Here is a 22,715-nt window from a genome sequence, read left to right on the forward strand (position 1 = left end):
AGTGGCATCAAAGAGATCACTTCCATCCTTGGAGGAGAAACGGAAGCCAGGCTCTAAAGGTGTCGAAACTGGCTTACAATACTCCAATTGAAAGCGATGTAAGAGCTGTCCAATATACTGAGACTAGCTCATCATAAAGCCCCCTCAAAATGAGCAAACTGGATGCCAAGATAAAAATGCAACTGACCCGTATTCGACGTGGTAAAAGATGTCTATAAGCTGCTAGCCAGTGATAAGTATGTCATCTACATAAATAACAAAAATGAGCAAATCTCGATGGTATGATTCTTTGGTCACTTAGGTGGTAGCTCTCCTAGCAAAGACTCTGAAAAGTAATCCTTATAGAATTCTAAAAATTTCCCCCTCGACAGAGTGACACTGGGTAGAGCAGGAGGTCCTTAGAGAGGTTATCTCTTCCTTCTGGTCGCGACTTTGGACTAGCCTGCGATCACGGAAGATTTCCTATGGTAGCTCATGAGTGAAATAGAGAGAGCTTGATAGCACAGAGTGTGAGAGTCCGAGGGAGAGGAGACCGACGCAGGATCAGGGGACCAACACGAGAGGTCGGGGGCTCGGTATGGGAGATTTGGGGGGCCAGGGATGCAGCTGGAGGTCGAGGCATGTCGGGTGGAGTCGAGGCACGGGAGGGCGTGGGCCCGACACATGAGGCGAGGTCTAGGGCGAGGTGTCGGGGTGGGGAGCCTGGGCGAGGTTGATGGTCGGGGAAATCAAGGTGTGGCATATGGAGTCAGTATTGCAATCGTATGATTTAGCAGACTTCATATTGGTGGGAGTTTGCAGGCCTGATCCCCTTGCGCCAGACCTAGGTATCCTGCAGCAGCAGGAGGCAGAGACCATGGCTCAGCTGTGGGACTGTGTCAGTGTGACTGTCTTGTTGATGTGGCTTTCTGTTGCGTAAAATAGGCCATGTCTGATAAGAAGGGTTTGGAAATCCTTCATTTGTGAATTAGGGGCCGAAATACCTGTTAGCCCTTGCTTCATACAGAAATTTAAAAGCTCATATGTTTAATGGATGTGGAATTCAAGAATAAAATTGTCATCTTACTATATACCTTCCTTGGTGACTGGTCGCCAAGGATAAAGAGATAAATGGTTATTTACCTTGCCCTTCAGGTCTTTTGATTAGTATATACTGCTTGCTGTGAAATTCTCTGTGTATAGTTAGAGCCATTGAACTTTTGATTGGTGTGTGCATGGAATATAGAGTAATATAAAGATATAGTTATTACTGTTTTTAATATAGCAATTAACTTTGAAGCTGGTCTAGCCTGATATGCATGCTGAACTCCTTATATGTAGTCAATTTATTACTATTTCTAAAAAGTTCCAATAAATTTCTACATGTGGCTTATGGATGCTGACTACACAGTTTAATATACTCTTTTATCTGTATTGTTGTCACATACGATTTACTATCTGTATTGTTGTCATATCATCATGTACAGGTTCATGCAAAAAACAAACCAATGGCAGATGATATAGACTATGATGCAGTTGCTGATGCCACAGATGGCATGGTTGGGGCTCAGCTTGCAAATCTGCTTGATGTTGCTGCACTTAATGTACTTCGTGATGGGCGAACTGAGGTGTGTTCATAGAGCACTTGGCTTCAGGATTCCATGATGTCTGATTACCTTTCTGGGTCCAGTCATTTCAATTGATTTACGCCTCACCTTTGTGTTTTACTCAGGCAACAATCATCATACATATTATAATGATGCATGCAGTCTGTCATAACGTACAGAAAGAGAGAGAACTCTCGCTATTGCTATTGAAATTTTATATAGGTCCAGTCTTCCTTTTGACAAAGGCATGAGAATTGAAATACAACTTTTGGTGGTAGGATGCTTGGAGGTCAAACTTAAATGCTCTAATTATGGACTGTTCTAAGATACATGCCACACTTAGTGCACAATTTTTCTCACCCCAAGACGGATTTGAGTTTGAAAGGTTTATGACATGGCACACATGCTTTATTAATACATTCATAACATAGTAGGGATGTGAAATAAAAATGCACGAATTCATACAATTCTAGGTGGGGGGAGGGAAGGAAGGTGTAATGAATGCATGTGGACTTGAGAGTGATATTATGTTTACAGATTGAACTTGTTAGAGGCACATGCTCATCTCTTTGTTTGGGAACTCACTAGTTTTGCAATGTGCATTGTTTTTTAATTGTACATTCCTTATTTAGCATCCTAACATGGGCACATTTGTCTAACGTGTTTTAATACATGTATAATATCTTCATTACAACGATATTGAATGGGAATCGAATACTAAATTAACCTCTTAATACATCTATGTGTTTTATATAATGAGAGTAATACAGTGGAAAGAGCAATATAAAGGAGCACAACATAGAGACATAAGGATTGAATCCTCTAGCAAGTCCTTGGGCAGTAGCTTTGATAATTAATGTAGTGGAAAGAGCAATATAAAAGTGTGACATTGAGACATAAAGATTGAAATGTTGGAATGGTCACCTCCCCATCTGTAAGTCCCCATATGAGGAGAGCATGGGGGGGTGAACCTGGGTCCTGAGGGATGGCTACATGGGCAGCAAGTTGGCTGCCATGGGTGCAGAGATTAGAGAAAGAAAGAAGAACCTGGAAGAGCCATGGTAGCTGCAACAAATAGACGGAAAGTTGGCTATGGAGGTCTAGCTTGGATCTGGTCTGTCATAGGCTTGTTTGGAGCAGCACCAAATGGTGGAGAATAGCCAGGAGAAAGGCGACTGAAAGGCGAGCCACGTGGCATTGCTTGTGGGCAGGCATATGACCTGCAACAGAGCTTACAAGTGGCGCAGCAGAGATGGCGGGTGGACAGCAGAGGAGAAGGGCTGAGTAGACAGGCTGGTTGGGCTAGATACAGCCAGCCAACCAGGCCTGGTTGAAGGCCCAAACCAAGGCTGGAACCTGCATGAAGAAATGGGGCAGTCAGCCCCAGTTTTGGAGCCCTTAAAGGGCTGGTTTTGCAGCAGACTGGTCGGCCTGTTTGGGTCGGCCAGAATGCTGCTGCTGGTCGGTTTTTTGCAGCACTTGAAGGGCCTATAAAAGGAGGGCCTCCAGCCCTCATTCATCATCACTTGTAGCAGCAGTTGGGGAGCAGACAGCAGCAGCCACAGGCCCACCCTTGGACCTACACACAGGAGGAGAAGGAGGCTGACATAGGGCTGCAGACTGAGCTCAAGGTGCTGCCCACCTAGGCTGGCTTCCGGACAGCAAGGTGGAAGGGATCTAGACAAAGAGTCTACATATGCTCGAGGTGGAGCATGCGAGCTCAGAGATCTAGAAGTGCCAGGCTTGTAGTACCTTTTGGTATTGTATCCTGTCCTAGTTTCTGGACGGACGGAAATATAAAGTGTTGCTTCTATATTTGTCTCGGAGCATTGTCTATTTACTGGCTTGCACATCTATGCACCTGTAGGATCGCTTAGGAGAGAGAGAGTGCAGGTAGCAAAAGAGTCGATGATAAACGCCTTAGCGCTGTCACATCAAAGTTGGATAATAAAAAACAAAGGAGTACAAGGTACAAGTACCTAGACCTAGGACTAAGTGTCCTAGGTGTCACATAGGACTAAGTGTCCTATGTGGCCTAAAAGACACTAACACTATAAGTGTCTTTATTTATGCTTACAAGGCTCATACCATGGCCTATAGGGCATCACTAGAACCACCAGAGGATGGCCTACAAACCCCCCTCCATGGGATGGGCTGAAGTACTCTGGAAATGTCTCAGAATACCTGTGGTCATGGTGGCACATGTTCATCCAAAAGGATATAGCCACCTATGAATGTACAAGGGATGTCAAATCATGTAACAAAGGGAACCAAGTGTAAAGCCTGTTGAAAGACTTCGAACTTGGGACGAGGAAGTGCCTTTGTAAACATATCTGCTATGTTGTCCTCTGTGGGAAGATAGGACAACTCTATGTCTCCTATTGACAACTGCTCCCGAACATAATGATAGTGGACTTCAATATGCTTGGTACGCGCATGAAACACTGGGTTACGCGCAATGGCCAAAGCACTCTGGCTGTCAGTGTAGACAATAGTGGAGGATGTTTGGCGAATACCAAGATCTGTAAGTAACTGTTGAAGCCAAACACACTCTACTGTAGCGGTGAAAGCTGCCCTGTACTCAGCCTCACAGCTAGATGTGGCAACTATTGGTTGCTTCTTGCTGAGCCAAGAGATACATGAATTGCCAAGCAAAAAGCAATTGCCAGTATGTGACACTCTGGTGTTGGAACATCCTACCTAGCCACTATCCGTGTAAGCATGCATATGGTAAGTGAACCCTGATCACCATAGAAGAGGGCTAAATCCTGAGTGCCTCTGAGATATTTGAAGACTCTCTTCACTGCCTGCCAATGCTGTGAACTCGGCATGTGCATGAATCTGCTGAGCTGAGATACTGCATACTGCAAGTCAAGTCTAGTGTGACATAAATAAATAAGGCATCCAATAGCCTGCTGATAAATGTAGGCCATCTTCTGGTGGTTCTAGTGATGCCCTATAGGCCATGGTATGTGCCTTGTAGGCATAAGTGTAGGCACTTATAGTGTTAGTGCCTTCTAGGCCACATAGGACACTTAGTCCTATGTGACACCTAGGACATTTAGTCCTAGGTCTAGGTACAAGTACTTTGTACTTGTTTTTCATCATCTTATCTAAGATTTGACGCTACTGCTCTATCGACTCGTCTTGTACCTGTACTCCCTCTCTCTCTCTCTTCGTTCCGTACCTTCAGTAGTATCAGAGCGCTACTGGACATGTTCCCCTGCCTCCGGATTTGGGACAGCATGGAACGCTTGGTACCTTCTAGGTGTGTGGCTGTTGTCACTGACACGAGGGTGGATTCCATGGAAGGCCCTGGGGTCTCATGGTCAGATGGATGCTGGAGTTCAGAAGGGGACAGTACAAGATTATACAAGCGCTTGGTGGGTGCCTCAATGAGGGTTTGCTTTCAGAGCGAACATTCAGGTAGTACAACAGTCTGGTATGTATTTGATATTCTGCATTTGAGCCTTTATAGCATGCTGTGGAGAGATTCTGCTCTTCATTTGTCTCAGGTGATAAGAGATTGGAAGGAATTGGCCTTCTTCGAAGGCAGAAGGGAAAGTATTGGTGCTTCTTCAAATCTTGGACGCAGATTGCTAGAAGGTGATGGACAAAGAGTACTGAAGCCAGAAGAGTACCTGCTTGAGAACTCAGCGAGAGTTCATGGTCCAGGTTATGTGGAAATATTCATTGGTTGCAGACCTTGCCACTGGAAGGACGGGTTGAAACAGACCCTTAGAGCATGGTGCTTGGAAGACTCCAGGTTGTTCACTCATTATGAGGGGGACGACTGGAAGATCGTGACGGCTGGATTGCTCGAGTTCAGAGGCGGGAACATGACTGAAGGAGGTGGTACCAACGATGGACTTGTGTACCAGGATGGTGTGCAGAAGCGGAACCGGACCTGGTGGAGCAGGAGCCACTGGATGAAAAGCCAGGAAAAGATTTCGACGCCGAAACGTTCCATAGGACTACAACCAGGGAGTTACTGGAGCATCGTCATCGATGTGTAGGCATTGGGCCGAGATGTGTCGGTGAGAGGGGGTGTTGGAAAGGTCACCTCCCCATTTGTAAGCCCCCATATGAGGAGAGCATGGGGGGGTGAACCTAGGGTTTGAGTGTTTGTCACATGGGCATCTGATTGGATGCCATGTGGGCAAGCATCAAAGAGATGGAGGGTACCCGGAGCTAGGATGGATCTGCAGCAGCAAAAGGCGAAGCAGTAGCCAGCACAAGGAACCCGGAATAAATAGCGATCACATGGCGCGGTACAGGCGGGTCAGGACAGCAGGATGTACGGGACAGTACGGTGCAGGACACGTGGCTGGGAAGGGCCTGGCAGAGGCGCAGGATGTGCAGGCGCAGATGTGGAGCAGCAAATGTGACTGTCAGTGGGCAGAAGGCATGCCTTATATAGGCTGGACCCCTGCCTTGAATGGAGGGCCAAAGGCCCTAGAAGTTTGGGCCATAAAAGCCCCGGGTTGTGAGCCCTTATAGGGCTGGACCAGCCACAGACTGGTCGGCCAGTCTGCTGCAGGCTGGTCGGTTTTTTCAGCAAGGCCCTAGGCCTATAAAAGGAGAGGCTCTTGCCTCATTTCAGCATCCAGCAGTGCAGCTTCCAGCAGAGCAGAAAGGAGCAGCAGAGCACAACCCTTGGGGCCTACATCCAGAAGCTGAAGGAGTACCAGTGTTGCTGCAGACTTAGCTCAGTGAGGCTGAGACCTTGGCTGTCTTCTAGGGCAGCAAGGAGCTGAGGTCAAAGGACGGAAAGTCTATAGAAGCTCCAGGTGGAGCACGCGGGCTCGAGTCTAGAGATAGCCAGCTGATAGGAGAAGGACCTTGTGGTAAGATCAGAGGACCATACCATTGGTGGGACTCTGGATCTATCTCTCTTGTATTGTGTCCATAGTTTTGGACGGAAATATATATTTTGGTGGTTTCTCTATCTGGCCGGGTCATTGTCTATTGATGAGTCTGCACATCTATTGAATGCACATAAGTAAAGAAGTTTGTGATTCCACATCCCACACCGCACACTATGTGAGCTCCTGGGCATTACTATAAGTCTTCCGCTGCGTGTACCCTCTGTTGGGTCATTTCTAACAGACAAGTCAAGCCCCGCTCTGATAGCACTGTTCGGGGGCACGAAGATGCAGGTATGGATTTGTACGACGCAGGTACAACAAGGAGTCCGGGGGCAGGAAGACAAGTCAAGCCCCGCTCTAATACCACTGTCCGTACTGGGTTCTGTACCTGCATCGTACAGATTTGTACATGCATCATACAGATCTGTACCTGCCATCGTACTTACGTATACAACTTACGTACCTGCGTTGTGTTGGAGATAAGTGCACACTAAGTGTACTATTTCCTAGTCTACATTTGTCTAAGTCTAAGTCTAGTCTTTATGTCTTGAGTGTGTGCCATGTGGCACTTCTACAATTATCCCATAAGCACTCTCGCTTTATGTCTTGTACTTTGGCCCATATATTCAATGGGTCACATCATTGTAATCTATCAGTCTAGCTTGTGTCTTGTCTACACTCTTCTCAAGGTATTTCTTGTCTTTCAGTCTTGTTATTTCATTTCCAGTTTCTAGTTCTAGTTCTTGCTTCCATATTCCAACTTGGTATCAGAGCTAGGTTGATCCCTCTTCTCCCTCTTCTCTCCCCTCAGTCTGCCTTTTCTAAGATCTCTGCCCAGCTGCAGTCTGCCTTTTCTCAGATCTCTCTCCCGCTGCAGATCTCCCCCTCTTCTCATATTTCTCCCTCTTTCTGCCCCGCCATTGCGCTCCAGATCTGCGCGCCAGATCTGTGTGTATTCCCGCTCCAGATCTGCGCCAGATCTGCGCTCCAGATCTGCGCAGTTCAGCCACAGATCTGAGCTCCAGATCTGCGCAGTCCTGCTGTCATGCCAGATCTGCGCAGTCTTGCACCCGCTCCTGCATCAAGGTACCTGCTATCCGTACAGCGTCGTCCGTACTCCGTACGCCGTCCGCACCTTGTCCGTACTCAGCTGTCCGTACAGTCCGTACGATTGTACGGAATCTGTACCTGCACAGGCCGACTTCTCTAGCTGCTGTTCGAAATCTGCTCCATCTTCACGGAGATCTGCGCCATTTGTTCGACCTCCTGGACTACGCCTTTTTTTGCACCTCTACCTATGCCTGGGATTAAGGTACTGTGCTTTGCCTCTTTCAGTTTGCTGAGCAGTCTCTCTTTTTTGCTGGTTCCTCCTGCTTCGATGGGCTGTCATATGCTATGGCCTTGACAAAGTGGTGAGAGAACCGGCTTCTTGGATCTCTCCTCTCATTTATTTCTGAAGGGAATAGACTCTGCCCTTGCATCCTAGCAAGAGGTAAGACCTTCCCACATGGCATCTTCCTCTCATTCTCTCATATTTATCGACAAATTCAATGGGTCCAACTTTCATACTTGGCAAATCAAAATCAAGTGCCATCTTATGAAAGAAGGTCTTTGGGACATTGTTCAGCGTGCTGCTCTCGAAGGTTCCTCTGAGCAAGTTGTCATTGCCAAGAACGACAAAGCCTATGCTATCATATTGCTCGGCCTTGGAGATGATTACATTCATCACATCTCCGACATACAGTCTGCTCCTTAAGCATGGATCACTTTGGATACCCTTTTTGGAGCCCGATCTAAAAACTCTAAGATTGCACTTATGATCTCATTCTTTGATCTACATATGCAGGAAGGAGCTACTATAGCCTCTCATGTCAATTATCTTCGCAGTCTTATGGTTCAGCTTGCGTCAGTCAAGTCTCCCATCTCCGAAGATATTGCTATTGCTGTGCTTCTCAAAAGCTTACCCGACACCTATGCTACTCTTGTCACTACCTTCAAGTATCGTAATAATCCTTCTCTTGAGGGTATCATCAATGCTCTCCAAGAGGAAGAAAGAACTCAACAACGAAAGGTAACTGACACTGCATTTTTAGCAAAGAAAGGACTATTTCAAGGCTCATCCATGCACCATTTGTGGCCGTGATAATCACCGGGAGAGGGACTGCTACTCCAAAACCTCTACATCAGCCCCTGCATCTACCTCAGCCCATGTTGCTGCAACATCTCTATCAGCTGATCCTGCTGTTCCTTCCTCACATGATGAGAAGTGGGCTTTCTGATTACTTCTATGTCTTGTCTACCACCTTGACCACCGATGATGTGATAGAGAGTGAGGGAGAGATAGAGTAGGGAGTAGAGAGACACACTCACCGTAGTCACACACCAGTGGGTGGGGATAAAGGAATGAGTGGTACCTCCCCAAGTACACACACTAGTATATATGGATAAGACTAGGGCCACTAAGTACCTAAGTACAATGTGTACTTAGTGTACTTAGTAGTACTAGATTAATACTGTTACAAGGGTGGCCAGTGCCTTTACCCCAACAACCTCCCACTTAAAGGCAGTGTGCCCATAAGAGAGAGTAAAAGAAAAAAACAGCAATATACATCATCATGTACAGGACCAGTTGGTCTGCTTATCCAATACCCATGAGCCGTCTGCAGTGTGCAAACCGCTCAGCAGCCAATCCTTTTGTCAACAGATCTGCTGGATTGTCATCAGTGTGAACTTTCACAAGCTGAAGTTGCTTGTTCTCAAGCACCTCCCTGATAAAATGATACTTCACGTCGATGTGCTTCGTCTTTGCATGAAAAACAGGATTTCGTGCCAACTGTATGGCACTCTGACTGTCACAATGCAACAATGGAGTATCACTAGAGTAGCCCAAATCTGCCACTAGCCGAGATAGCCATATAGCTTCCTTGCACGCCTCAGTGGCTGCAATATATTCAGCTTCTGTAGTAGACAAAGCAACGCATTGCTGCATTCTAGATACCCACGACACTGCACCTCCAGTGAAAGTGAAAACATAGCCGGTAGTAGACTTCCGGGTATCAGGGTGACCGGCATAATCAGAGTCTGTATAACCCTGCACTTTTGCATCTTGACTGCCGAAACATATACACAAGTCATGTGTACCCTTTAGGTATCTCATGACACCTTTCACTGCATTCCAATGCTTCTTGCCAGGTTTAGCCATGTATCTGCTAACCACTCCCACTGCAAACGCAATATCGGGCCTGGTTGCAACCATAGCATACATGAGACTGCCACAAGCTGATGCATACGGAATCTTTGACATCTCAGCTCTCTCAGCATCTGTCTGAGGGCTGTCCAAAGCGCTGATTTTCACATAAGGAGGTAATGGAGTACCAATACTCTTCCCCCCCTCCATGTGAAATCTCTGCAAGACCTTGCCAATGTATTCCTTCTGAGACAAGTATAGCAACCGCTTTTCCCTATCCCGAAGTATGCGCATACCCAATATATGGTTGGCATCACCAAGATCCTTCATATCAAAGGTCTGGTGCAATCTCTTTTTCAAGGCATTCATTTCCTTATGAGATTTTCCAGCAATTAACATGTCATCCACATACAAAATGAGGATAAGTAAACTGCCATCTGAAGCTTTCTTGGTATATAAGCAGTGATCAATGTCACTTCTCCTGTAACCCTGGGTTCGCATGAATGTATCAAACTTATGATACCATTCCCTGGGTGCCTGCTTTAGACCATAAAGACTTTTCTTCAGTCTGCATACAAGCTTCTCTTTGCCCTTCACTGTAAAACCCTCTGGCTGTTGCATAAAAATTTCCTCATGTAAATCACCATGAAGAAATGCTGTTTTGACATCCATTTGGACCAAATCCATATCTGCATGTGCAACCAATGCTAATACAGTTCTGAGTGTTGTCATCTTGACAACGGGAGAGAATATCTCCTCAAAGTCAACACCATATTCCTGCTTGAACCCTTTGGCAACCAGTCTGGCTTTATGCCTTGGCTTTTCACCAGGTGTGACTTTAAGTCTATAAACCCATTTGCATGGCAGTACCTTCTTACCAGTAGGCAAGGGTACCAATTCCCAAGTGCCATTCTTGTGAAGACTGTCCATTTCAGACTTCATAGCAAGATCCCATTGAACCTTGTCTGCCCTCTGCCTAGCCTCTCTGTAGCATGAAGGCTCTCCACAATCAGTGAGCATCAAATAATCAATGCCTGGAACAAATCTTTCTGGCTGCCGCGTCTGTCTGGTTGACCTTCTAACCCAAAGACCATCATCCTGAGCTGGCTGTCCAGCCTGTTCATCACCCAGATAAGGTGGCTGTTCCATGATTCCTGGCTGCATTTGCATGTCAGGAAGATCACCTAACTGTGCCTCATCCATTGGGATGTTTTCTGCCATAATTGGCTGTCCATTAGGATCTGCTGCAGCATCATTTAATGGCTGATTATGCTGCTGTTGTGGCTGATTTACAGCCTGTCTGTGTTGCCCATGATGCCTGTCATCATCAATAGTTACTTTTAAAGGTTCCTGCTGTACAACAGGTTCCTTGAACATGATGGTTTCATCAAACACGACATCATTGCTGCGTATAAGTTTTCTGTTCTTGGGATCCCAAATCCTGTAGCCCATCTCACCTTTGTCACCATAACCTAGGAATATGCATTTAAGAGACTTTGGATCCAGTTTAGTTCTGTCCTCCCTGCGTACATGCACATACGCGACACAACCAAAGACCCGTAGGTGTTTGTAAGACGGAGGCTTGCCCGTCCATGCTTGTTCAGGCACACCACCACATAGTCTCTTGTTTGGTGACCTGTTAATAAGGTGCACAGCTGTCTTTACAGCTTCAGCCCAAAATGTGTGGGGCAATGCAGCATGTGACAACATGGATCTGACTTTCTCTTGAATGGTCCTGAACATTTTTTCAGCTGTACCATTCTGTGGAGGATCATATGGTGCAGACAAAACCCTTTGGATACCCTTTGCCTCACATAATTCTTGAAATTCTTTGGACAAGTACTCTCCACCATTGTCAGATCGTAAGGCTTTCAGTTTTTTGCCTGTCTCATTTTCAACTAGTGCAACAAACTTAGTGAAAGCCTTGAACGTATCACTCTTCTTTCTGAGAGTGTAAACCCACACTTTGCGGGTGGCGTCATCTATGAATGACAGTATGTACTTTGAACCTCCTAAAGAGAGTGTAGGCATCTCACACACATCTGTATGTACTAGCTCCAAGAGCTGTAATTTCTGATTTGACCTTCTCTTATGAGGTATTTGTACTTGACGACCGTAGAGACAAAATTCACATTTCTGCAAATCTGAATATTTTAGACTCGGCAAGTAACCAAAATGAGCCAATTGCTCCATTCCCTTAATACTCATATGGCCAAGCCGGCTATGCCACAATGAAATCTTTGGCAGCTCGGTGGCATTTACATCAGAATGCGGACAATGTCCAGCATGAAGTGAGTACAAAGTATCAACCTTAGGACCCCTGGCAATAGCCATTGCCCCTTTGCTGATTTTCCATTTCTGATTACCAAAGGTGGTAAGATAACCATCATCATCCAACAACCCTGTGGAAATCAAGTTCTTCTTCACCTCAGGAACATGCCTGACCCCTTTAAGCATTAACTGCTGGCCATTTTCAAGAACAAGCCTGACATCACCTATACCAATGATAGAACATGCATGGTTATCACCAAGAAAGACAACTCCCTTCTGCCCTCCTGCATATCTGACAAACAGATCTCTGTAGGATGTCACATGAAAGGAAGCACCTGAATCTATAATCCAGGAAAACATATCTGATCCATCACCAGCATGAAGTGTATGAGCCTCCAGTGAAGAGGTGAAACATATCTCATGTCCACTGTCACTGTCACTAACATAAGTAACATTCAGCTCTTCTTTTTCTTTGCCCTTAGACTTGCCTTGAGCCTTGCCTTCTTTGGCTCTCTGGTCATTCTTCTTTTGAAAACACTTTTTCTCAATATGTCCCTTCTTGCCACAATAGTTGCATACAAGATCACTCTTAGAGCGGGACTTGCTCCTCTCTCTTTCTTTGTCTTTACCACGTGTTTTGGACCTGCTGCGTGCATTCAAAGCATTTGACTTCCCAATAGCATTGTTCTTTCTGTTCATCTCTTCCTGTAGAAGAGCACTCTCCACATCTGCAAATAACAGAATGACATTTGAGTTGCTGGTAGAAGTCCTGAATGTGTCCCATGACTCAGGTAGAGAACATAAGATGAGTGTAGCTTTCAGCTCATCATCGAGCTTCAACCCCTGGTTGATCACCTGGCTGAATATGCTGTTAAACTCAATAATATGAGTGGACATAGCTGTCCCCTCCTTCATTTGAAGACCAACAAGCTTTTTCAGCCAGTAAGCTTTTCCCGTGGCACTTTTCTTGGCATAAGTATCCTCAAGGCGTTGCCACATTTTCCACGCAGTAGGTTCATCCCTGATGCCTACAACCAGTGAATCAACAACTGTAAGCATAATGGTCGACCTGGCCAAGCCGTCCATCTTCTCCCACTGCTCATCAGTAATGTTGGAGGGCTTAACACCCTTCTCCTTTATAGGTTTGTACTGGTCCTTCTGCATCAACACATTGTAGCATTGTGTCCTCCATATGTCGTAATTTTTAGCTCCTTCGAGCTTCTTTATTTGAAACAAGGACGACACATCGCTGCCGGAACTCATGGTAAAGAAAATAGAGTTTGACTCCCTGTAGTCGTGCAATTAAGCACTAGTTACTCCAAGAAAATTCCCCCGCAGCGGAAGTACGATCAGAAAATGAACTTGGTACTGTTTCAGTGGCATAAAACCAACTGAAAGTCTGTCTCCCACTTGCTGCAGAAACAGTACAGCAATCTGTTCCTGTCTTTTTGCTGGCGAAAGTGCGGTACAGCTCCTTCAAAGTGCTCCAGAAAAAATCCCAGAACTGTTTTCTGAAAAAGTAGCAGTACTTTTTGACCTTTTTGACAGTGAAATCTGGTCAAACTTGCTGGTTGACAGTCCCGGACTGTCAAAAAACAGTGAATCTCAGATTGTGGATGAAGATCTCTGATTTTAGACCTCCATATGCTTCAGAAACTTCCCCCCCAACTGAATTCACAGTTTGGAAGTGAGATTGCTCAAAAGCCCTTTGAATGCATGAAGAAAATCAGAGATTTGACCTCCAATTAAAAAGATTGACCTTTGACCAAAAAAAAACTGTAAGTCAAATTTGCACTTTCAAAGCATAGTAGTGCTTTACGAGATAGCCTGATGCATGTAGAGTGCTCCCACTTGACAGATTTCCGGTCAGGCTACAAAAGCCCCAAATTTGACTAAAGTCAAACTTGGTCAAAATCGACCAAATCTGTACCAAAAGTGATTGTATTTTTAGCAACAAGCTAAAGCATTTGTCCTGAGCATAATAGCATCAAAAGCCCCTTGAATTGGCTGCACATTCCGTGCATTAACACAGTAAATGGCATCAACTGCTACTGCTCACAAGGCATGTGCGGGTACACACTGACAAAAGCATAAGCCTCTGCCCAAGTGTCAAGCATACACACTGCAAATCTGATAATGCATACACTGTGTCAACCCTCACTGGCCAAGTGAATAACCTGTCTCAACTCTGTTTGCGGCATAAGCTAAGCCTCAGAGTTGAGTGATGCCCTGCCACAGTAGATACCAACACCTTTGCTGCGGTACCCAGCCTTTTGGCTGTACTTTTGGCCGTTGCTGCTGTTCATCTGTAACAAAAGGAGCCGGAAGAAAGGGGGGGGGGCTGGTACGGACGTGCACGCTGCCTGGAGAAATGTCGATGCCGATGCAGCCACGCCTTGAAGTCGCTCCAGCTACACCGCCCGCGAGCCCTGGCCTGGCCTGCGCAGATGCAGCCCTTGGCTGCGACGTGCAGCCACGCCCTACGACCTGCAGCCTTTGGCTCGCAGCCGCGCCCTGCGAGCTTGCAGCAGCGCCTTTGCGCTTGCTTGCAGCCTTTGGCTGCGTCGTGCAGCCACGCGTTGGCTGAGCCGCCCGCGATCCCGCCTTGAAGCAGCTCTTGGCTGCGACGTGCAGCCGCTCCCTGGCTACGCTGCCCGCGCTCCCGCCTTGCAGCCTCGTCCTGGCTACGCCGCCCGAGCTCCCGCCTTGCAGCCGTTGGCTGTCGCGATCCGTCCGTACGGCTGTACGGACGATGTACGGCCGTACGGACTTGTCCGTACGGTAGGGGTAGGCTAGGGAGAGAGGGAGTGGAAGCAGAGGGAGAGAGCCCGTTGGCTTTGATACCAGTTGATAGAGAGTGAGGGAGAGATAGAGTAGGGAGTAGAGAGACACACTCACCGTAGTCACACACCAGTGGGTGGGGATAAAGGAATGAGTGGTACCTCCCCAAGTACACACACTAGTATATATGGATAAGACTAGGGCCACTAAGTACCTAAGTACAATGTGTACTTAGTGTACTTAGTAGTACTAGATTAATACTGTTACAAGGGTGGCCAGTGCCTTTACCCCAACATGATGTAGGTCAAGGGGTTCTAGTGTCTTGGTCTTTCTGTTTGTCTACAGTCAGTCTTCTGTCTATCTAGTCTTGTCTGTCTGTCTATTTGTCTATCAATCTGACTGTGTTTTGTTTTAGATCCATCTTGTCCCTATCCTTGTGGACCCATATGAGGATATCACTTGAGGAGGGGTGTCTCAGGATCTTTGTCTGTCATGTCTTCTATCTTGTCTCTCAGTCTATCAGTCTTTGTCTGTCTTCTAGTCTTGTCTTTCTGTCTTACTCCTAGTGTCCACTTAAGGAGGGTGTTGGAGATAAGTACACACTAAGTGTACTATTTCCTAGTCTACATTTGTCTAAGTCTAAGTCTAGTCTTTATGTCTTGAGTGTGTGCCATGTGGCACTTCTACAATTATCCCATAAGCACTCTTGCTTTATGTCTTGTACTTTGGCCCATATATTCATGGGTCACATCATTGTAATCTATCAGTCTAGCTTGTGTCTTGTCTACACTCTTCTCAAGGTATTTCTTGTCTTTTAGTCTTGTTATTTCATTTCCAGTTTCTAGTTCTAGTTCTTGCTTCCATATTCCAACTCGTTGTACTGTCTGTCCTGTACCAAAGCCACGGTACCTATGCCACCGTACAAATCAGTATTTGCATCGCCGTACTATCCGTACTAAACGACGTACCTACACCGTACAGCCTGCACATCTCCAATTCCTTTTACAGCATATGAAGCATTATTAGCACATGTGACAGTCCCCCCTCGAGGTGCATCAACGAAAGAATGAAACAACTGTCTGCAAGATGTGACATGCTTGGAAGCACCACTATCAGAGTACTAGGACTGAGCATCATTAGCAGTAAAGAATGCATCAGCTTTGGAGGGATCAAATGAGCAATGGACGGCCCATGCCCAATCACCTGAAGAGCATGTGCATGTGAAGCATCTTCTGGCTCATGGGATTCAATAGCATGAGAGGCATTAACTGTCAGTCCTGCTTTCTTTTTCTCGGAAGCAATACGCTTCCTGCATTCTGAAATGTCATGTCCAGGCTTGCGACAATAGTTGCATCTTTTCTTCTTTGACTTATCTGCTGTATTTTTCGATGCATGGGAGGAATTGCCGCTGCTATGCGCAGATTTTGGCTTGCCCATAGGCTTGGAAGCCTTGCCTCTTCTCGTCTGCTGTGAAGCATATGCATGATCAGGAATAATGGCTTGTCTATCAGCTCTACTTTGCTCTTCCTGCAAAAGCAAAGTCACTAGCTGATCAAAAGAATAGTGGTCTGGATTACCCATGGCCACTAATCGAAGGGTTGTTGCAAACCCTTGATATGTATCTGGTAGTCCATTCAATGTGGTACTGACAAGCTGTGAATTTGGCACCGCCTCATCAATGTTGGCAAGCTGTTCCATGAGGTCCTTGACCTTTGTCAGGTATGCATCCATGGAGTCACCTTCATTCATACTGGCTTCCTGTAATTGCCTTCTCAAATATGCAACACAAGCTTCACTGCGAATCTAATAGAGAGAAGCCAATTTAACCCAAGCATCCTTTGCTGTCTTGCAAGACTAGATGTGTGGAATAATGATTCTCTTGCATGATAAAGCAATACATGAATGTGCATTTGCATCTCTTGCATCCCATCTTGACTGTTCTTGAGTTGGAAGAGCAACAACAGGAGTGCTAGAGGAAGAGGCATTAGGAGGAGTACCCCCTGTAGAAGGACCAGCAGTAGAGGCAACCATTGTAGCATTGGCTGGCCTCAGATCAGCCCCAGAAACAATATTCCACAAATGCTTTGCAACTAGAATATGTTTCATGAGATAAGACCACATCGGATAGTTGGTGCCATCCAACTTATCATCTTCACGAAGAACTCCAAATAAATCTTGATTGTTCCTAGCCATAGCAAATATGATACCTTGAAAAAGACCTGAAAACCCAAAAGCCTCAAGGCTATCACTGCAAAAAGCTGGCTGTCCAAAAGAATGACAGCAAATATCTGCAAATTTCTGACCCAAATCAAAGGGCAAATGCAGATCTGACCCAAATGTGACTGTGACAGGCAATGTTCACTGCAAAAACAGCAAATCTGGCAAAAGTTCCAAATTTTTTGAGAGGCCAAAAAGAGGGCAAATACAGAAAAGCCCCAAATTTTGCTGAAATTTTGCAAATGTGACCCAATGTATGCGAATGTGACTCAATGTCTTGCAGAAAAGACTCAATGTCCTGCAAATGTGACTCAATGTTCTCCAATCTGTCCCAATGTATTGCAAACAACAAGAGATTGCAGACCAAATTCCAAGGCCCCAATGTTCTTGCAAGAAATTGCAACCAAAGAAGGTGAAATGAACAGAAAGCCCCAAAAATTACCAATGTCCTGAATGTGACTTTGTACTTGCAACACCTGTACGGAGATCTCGAGAGTACTAGCTGTACGGACAGCTCAAGTACCAGATCAAGTACACCGTACGATGTACGGTGTACGATTGTATGTACGATTGTACGGTTGTACGGCCATACGTTGTACGGAGATCTGAAGTACTGCAGTTCTACGGAGGCTCGCACGTGCAGGTGCGGAAGATGTACATAGTGCAGTACGATCAGTATGGACAGTACGACGATGCAGGTACTGATCTGTACGGCGGCGCAGGTACAATGGCTCTAGTATGGAACACATCGCAATGAAGTACATTACGGTGTAGTATTGACTGCAGGTACAGATTTGTATGGAGTGCAGGTACGAACGTACGATGCAGGTACATATTTAGTTACGACAGATGTACGGGCAGCTGCAAGAAACATACGGTATCTGTACGTGACTGTACGGACAAGAGGCAAAGGAAGCAAAGCTGGGCTCTAATACCACTGTAGGATCGCTTAGGAGAGAGAGTGCAGGTAGCAAAAGAGTCGATGATAAACGCCTTAGCCGTTACGTCAAAGTTGGATAATCAAAAACAAAGGAGTACAAGGTACAAGTACCTAGGACTAAGTGTCCTAGGTGTCACATAGGACTAAGTGTCTTATGTGGCCTAAAAGACAGTAACACTATAAGTGTCTTTATTTATGCCTACAAGGCTCATACCATGGCCTATAGGGCATCACTAGAACCACCAGAGGATGGCCTGCAGCACATAAGTTAAGAAGTTTGTGATTCCACACCCCACAATACACTTTGTGAGCTCCTGGGCATTACTATAAGTCTTCTGCTGTGCGTACCCTCTGTTGGGTCATTTCTAACATGAATCCTCTAGCAAGTCCTTCGGTTGATTCCGTGCCCTTGCTGCTGCCTTCCCCTGGGCAGCCATAAAGATTGAATCTTCTAGCAAGTCCTTCGGTTGATTCCGGGCCCTTACTGCTGCCTTCTACTGTTGCCCAGCGATGCACTCATGAAGTGCCTGGCTGCATGAACCAAAGAAGAGACGGAATACGAGGGGATGGAGGTGCAGCTGGGCTTGGAAGAGAGGTGAGGGTGGGGGAAGCATGGCGAAAGGGGGAGGTGGAGCTAGGTGGGAGCTCGAGCAACAGAGACAAAGTCTAAGAAGTGCATATGGGTTACAACATTGAAAGCAAGGGTTACAGAGTCTATAAGCTTGCTACCAAGAAGGTTCTCATTGTAGAGATGCTATCTTTGCTGAGAAATCAGATTTGCCCCTTGCTGTATTTGACATAAATCAGGGTTGATTGGATGCATTTGAAGGGCTGCTTCCCATTTCTTTTGGTATTGGAGCTGATATACTTGTCTCCGTGATCGAAGTATCCTCTCGCGGCGCCTGACTACCTCATGGATGAAGCCCGCCAAACATCTCTGGTCTCGGTAGGAGAGGAACCGGGACAAAACCCCAAAACTATCTCTGAAGAGGCAGTAGAAACGCCCTTGGATCTCATAGTAAACAAGGCACTACTCCTCCGTCTCAACCTCCTGCATGTCACATAATGTGCATATGCGCCTCTCCCTGGGTATGCCCTCTGCTCTACCGCTCTCAATACGAAGTCTATGTGAAGAGACCCGGAACTGCCCAATAGAGATCCTCAATGAGTGGGGTAGGTGGATCTGCGTATATCCTGATGGGTCGATGAAACCCTCCTCTGTGATGTGCAAGCAGTGATCTTTGTAGAAGCTGAGCTCACTGGCAGCTCGCTCGGTCCCAAACCAAGTCCGGAATGTGTGTAGCTGCAAGAGATCCTCACGGATTACCTGGTTGACCTCGTGTGACAGGAGGGGAGAAAACGGAGCATCCATAATGTACTGTAAGGGAGGGAGTCTATCCATGTGGAGCCCTAGTTGCTTACACCATCTCTCAGTGCGTGCATACCAGCATCTCTGGTCCCCCCCTGCTGAAATTGCCATAGAGGAGGACAAAGCTAGCCAAGGTAGTCTGCTGCGCCCAGAAGTGTAATCCCCGTACTCCCTGTTTCGGTGCAGATACATGATGACCTGAAATGCAACATCTAGTTGTAATGGGAATGACCCAAACTCAGCCTGAATGATCTGGTGAGGAATGGCTGCTTACCGCGAATCATCCGTGATAGCATGAGAACCTGTAGCTGCTCCACACGAGCCCACTCTGTATCCGACAAGTTTGGCCCCCAACAAGGGCTCCCATACATCCCCGATGGGTGGACCAAGGAGTAAAAAAGCAACCCCTTGGTACGTGGATCTTGAAAGTGTGAGCGGAAGCACTGTCTCTCTAGTCTGGCCAATGAAGCATATCCCCTACCCAGGTAGGGGAATACAAAACATGATCCATGTCATATGTGACATGACAAAATCCTAACAATAAGTACTATAGTCTATGCTGTAGCCAATACAAAACATGATCCATATCAGATCCAAAAATCTAACAAGCATCATGCATGCTCCAAGAATCACTCCTCAACATCATCGGCATCCATGTTATCATCTATCTCCTCTGACTCCTAAGTGTCATCCTCAGATGAAGATAAGAGAGGATCATGCTCCTCTGGCCCTGTTGAAGTGGAAGCGATGGATATGTCCCTCGATCTTTGCCTCTGAAAGCGAGTGGAAGAGCGAGTGGTGCGCGTCAATGCCATCAACTCCTCATAAAGTAAGGAGTACATATCACGCTCTTCCTCTGGCATCTCTGGAATGTGAAGGTACGTAACGAAGAAAGAGAGAGTGCAGGTACCTAACGAGTCAATAGATCAATAGTCAGGTCAAAACTTTAGATAGATGATAACACACAAGTACAAAGTACTTGTACCTAGACCTAGGACTAAGTGTCCTAGGTGTCACATAGGCTAAGTGTCCTATGTGGCCTAAAAGGCACTAACACTATAAGTGCCTCCACTTATACCTACAAGGCACATACCATGGCCTATAGGGCATCACTAGAACCACCAAAAGATGGCCTACAAACCCCCCTCCATGGGATGGGCTGAAGTACTCTGGAAACGTCTCAGAATACCTGGTAGTGGCACATGTTCATCCAAAAGGATATAGCCACCTATGAATGTACAAGGAATGTCAGATCATGTAACAAAGGGAACCAAGTGTAAAGCCTATTGGAAGACCTCGAACTTGGGACGAGGAAGTGCCTTTGTAAACATATCTGCGATGTTGTCCTCTGTGGGAAGATAGGACAACTCTATGTCTCCTGCTGACAACCGCTCCCGAACATAATGATAGTGAACCTCAATATGCTTGGTACGCGCATGAAACACTGGGTTACGCGCAATGGCCAAAGCACTCTGGCTGTCAGTGTAGACAATAGTGGAGGATGTCTGGCGAATACCAAGATCTGTACGTAACTGTCGAAGCCAAACACACTCTACTGTAGGTGTGAAAGCTGCCCTATACTCAGCCTCACAGCTAGATGTGGCAACTGTTGGTTGCTTCTTGCTGAGCCAAGAGATACATGAATTGCCAAGCAAAAAACAATTGCCAGTATGTGACACTCTGGTGTCAGAACATCCTGCCCAGTCACTATCCGTGTAAGCATGCATGGTAAGTGAACCCTGATCACCATAGAAGAGGGCTAAATCCTGAATTCCTTTGAGATATTTGAAGACTCTCTTCACTGCCTGCCAATGCTGTGAACTGGGCATGTGCATGAATCTGCTGAGCTGAGATACTGCATACTGTCAGTCAGGTCTGGTGTGACATAAATAAATAAGGCATCCAACAGCCTGCTGATAAAGTGTGATATCACATGATGGGCTCCCATCATGAGCTGAGAATTTGAAGCCAAGGTCCACTGGAGTAGAGATTGCCTTGCAATCCTCAAACTGGGGAGCTGTCCAATATACTTGGACTGAGACATCATGATACCCCCCTCAACATGAGCAAACTGAATGCCCAAATAATAATGGAGCTGTCCCATGTTTGACATTTCAAAAACCTGCTGCAAATCAGCCTTGAAAGCTGCAATTTGCTGAGTATCTGGGCTCGTAATGAGCATATCATCCACATATAAAATCAGCACTAAAAAGTCAGTTCCACTCCCATGGACATAAAGAGTGGGTTCTGTGGGACTATTCTGAAAACCAAGGGATAGTAAGTGTGCATGAATTTTGGCATACCATTCCCTGGGTGCCTGCTTCAAACCATAAAGGGCTTTTCTAAGCCGGCATACCTTATTTTCAGAATTAACAACCTCAAAGCTAGGAGGTTGTGTGACATAGACTTCTTCCTGCAGATCCCCATGAAGAAAGGCAGTCTTGATCAAGTTGGTGCACTTGCCAATGATGATGGGCTGCAATGGCAATGACACATCTAATGGTGGTAATCCTGGATGTGGGAGCAAAGGTCTCCTCAATGTCAATGCCTTGTTGTTGGGCATACCCTTTTGCAACAAGATGGGCCTTGTATCGATCTATGTTGCCATCAGATTTCCTTTTTAATTTGTAGACCCACCGGGTTCCAATAGCGTGCTTGCCGGGAGGGAGATCTACTAATTCCCATGTGTCATTTTTAGCAACGGAATGTAACTCAGCTCTCATTGCATCCAGCCACTCTTTGCTGTCAAAAGCATCTTTATGGCAGAGAGGCGACAAGATAAGCAAGACGTAACCATTTTGATGACATCGCTTTTCATCTGAGGCCAGTAGTATGTTGCACTGAGTAACCGGTAAGTCTTGTTGATGCCTAGATGTGCAGCATAAGGAACTAAATGATGCTCTTTTAACAAAAGACGTCGAACATCCTTGTCATGTGGTACATAGACGCGATCTTGATAATACAGAAGGTCATCCGTATAAGAATAGGATGAGAAGTTTTTTTGTTCGGAAGTAGAAGGTTGATCTTTCGAAAGAACTTGTACTGCTGTGCCGAAGTCTTTATCATTGAGATACTTCCCTTTAAACGAATTCGGAACATCCACAGATAATGTAGAGATTATTATAGCGGATGCTAGAGTTAACCTGCTAAGAGCATCTGCAACTACATTGCATAGTTCTGGAATGTACTCAATGGCCATGTGAAAGTTGGCCAGAAACTCAACCCAATGTGCTTGTCGAGTGTTCATTATTGGCTGAGTAAAGATATACTTTTGAGAGTGATGGTTTGTCTTTACCACCGTGTCGGCTCCCATGAGATAATGTTTCCAAGATCGGTAAGCATGTACAATGGCAAGAAAATCCTTATCATAAACCGGGTATCTGGTTTGGATATCGGAATGTTTATGGATGTCAAAAGCAATAACTCTGCCTTCCTGCATCAAGACTGCTTCTGTAGCGATGTCGGAAGCGTCGGTCATGACCTCAAACGGAAGGTT

The 22,715-nt window shown here is 46.0% G+C and overlaps 1 protein-coding gene across 2 annotated transcripts in view; it reads left to right on the plus strand.

The window, feature by feature from the left end:
• EMB2083 (AAA-type ATPase family protein) overlaps window positions 1–22,715 on the plus strand; it is an 86,080-nt gene that overhangs the window by 17,372 nt on the left and 45,993 nt on the right. For both annotated transcript variants that reach the window (XM_087398445.1, XM_087398446.1), the window contains exon 6: window positions 1,467–1,607. In XM_087398445.1, the coding sequence (XP_087254571.1) occupies window positions 1,467–1,607 (141 nt within the window). The remainder of the gene's footprint in view (window positions 1–1,466; window positions 1,608–22,715) is intronic.

The sequence above is a fragment of the Dipteris shenzhenensis genome, chromosome 27, assembly GCF_047967505.1.
Source record: "Dipteris shenzhenensis isolate YYH24624 ecotype China chromosome 27, Dip_SZ_1.0, whole genome shotgun sequence".
Taxonomy (NCBI): domain Eukaryota; kingdom Viridiplantae; phylum Streptophyta; class Polypodiopsida; order Gleicheniales; family Dipteridaceae; genus Dipteris; species Dipteris shenzhenensis.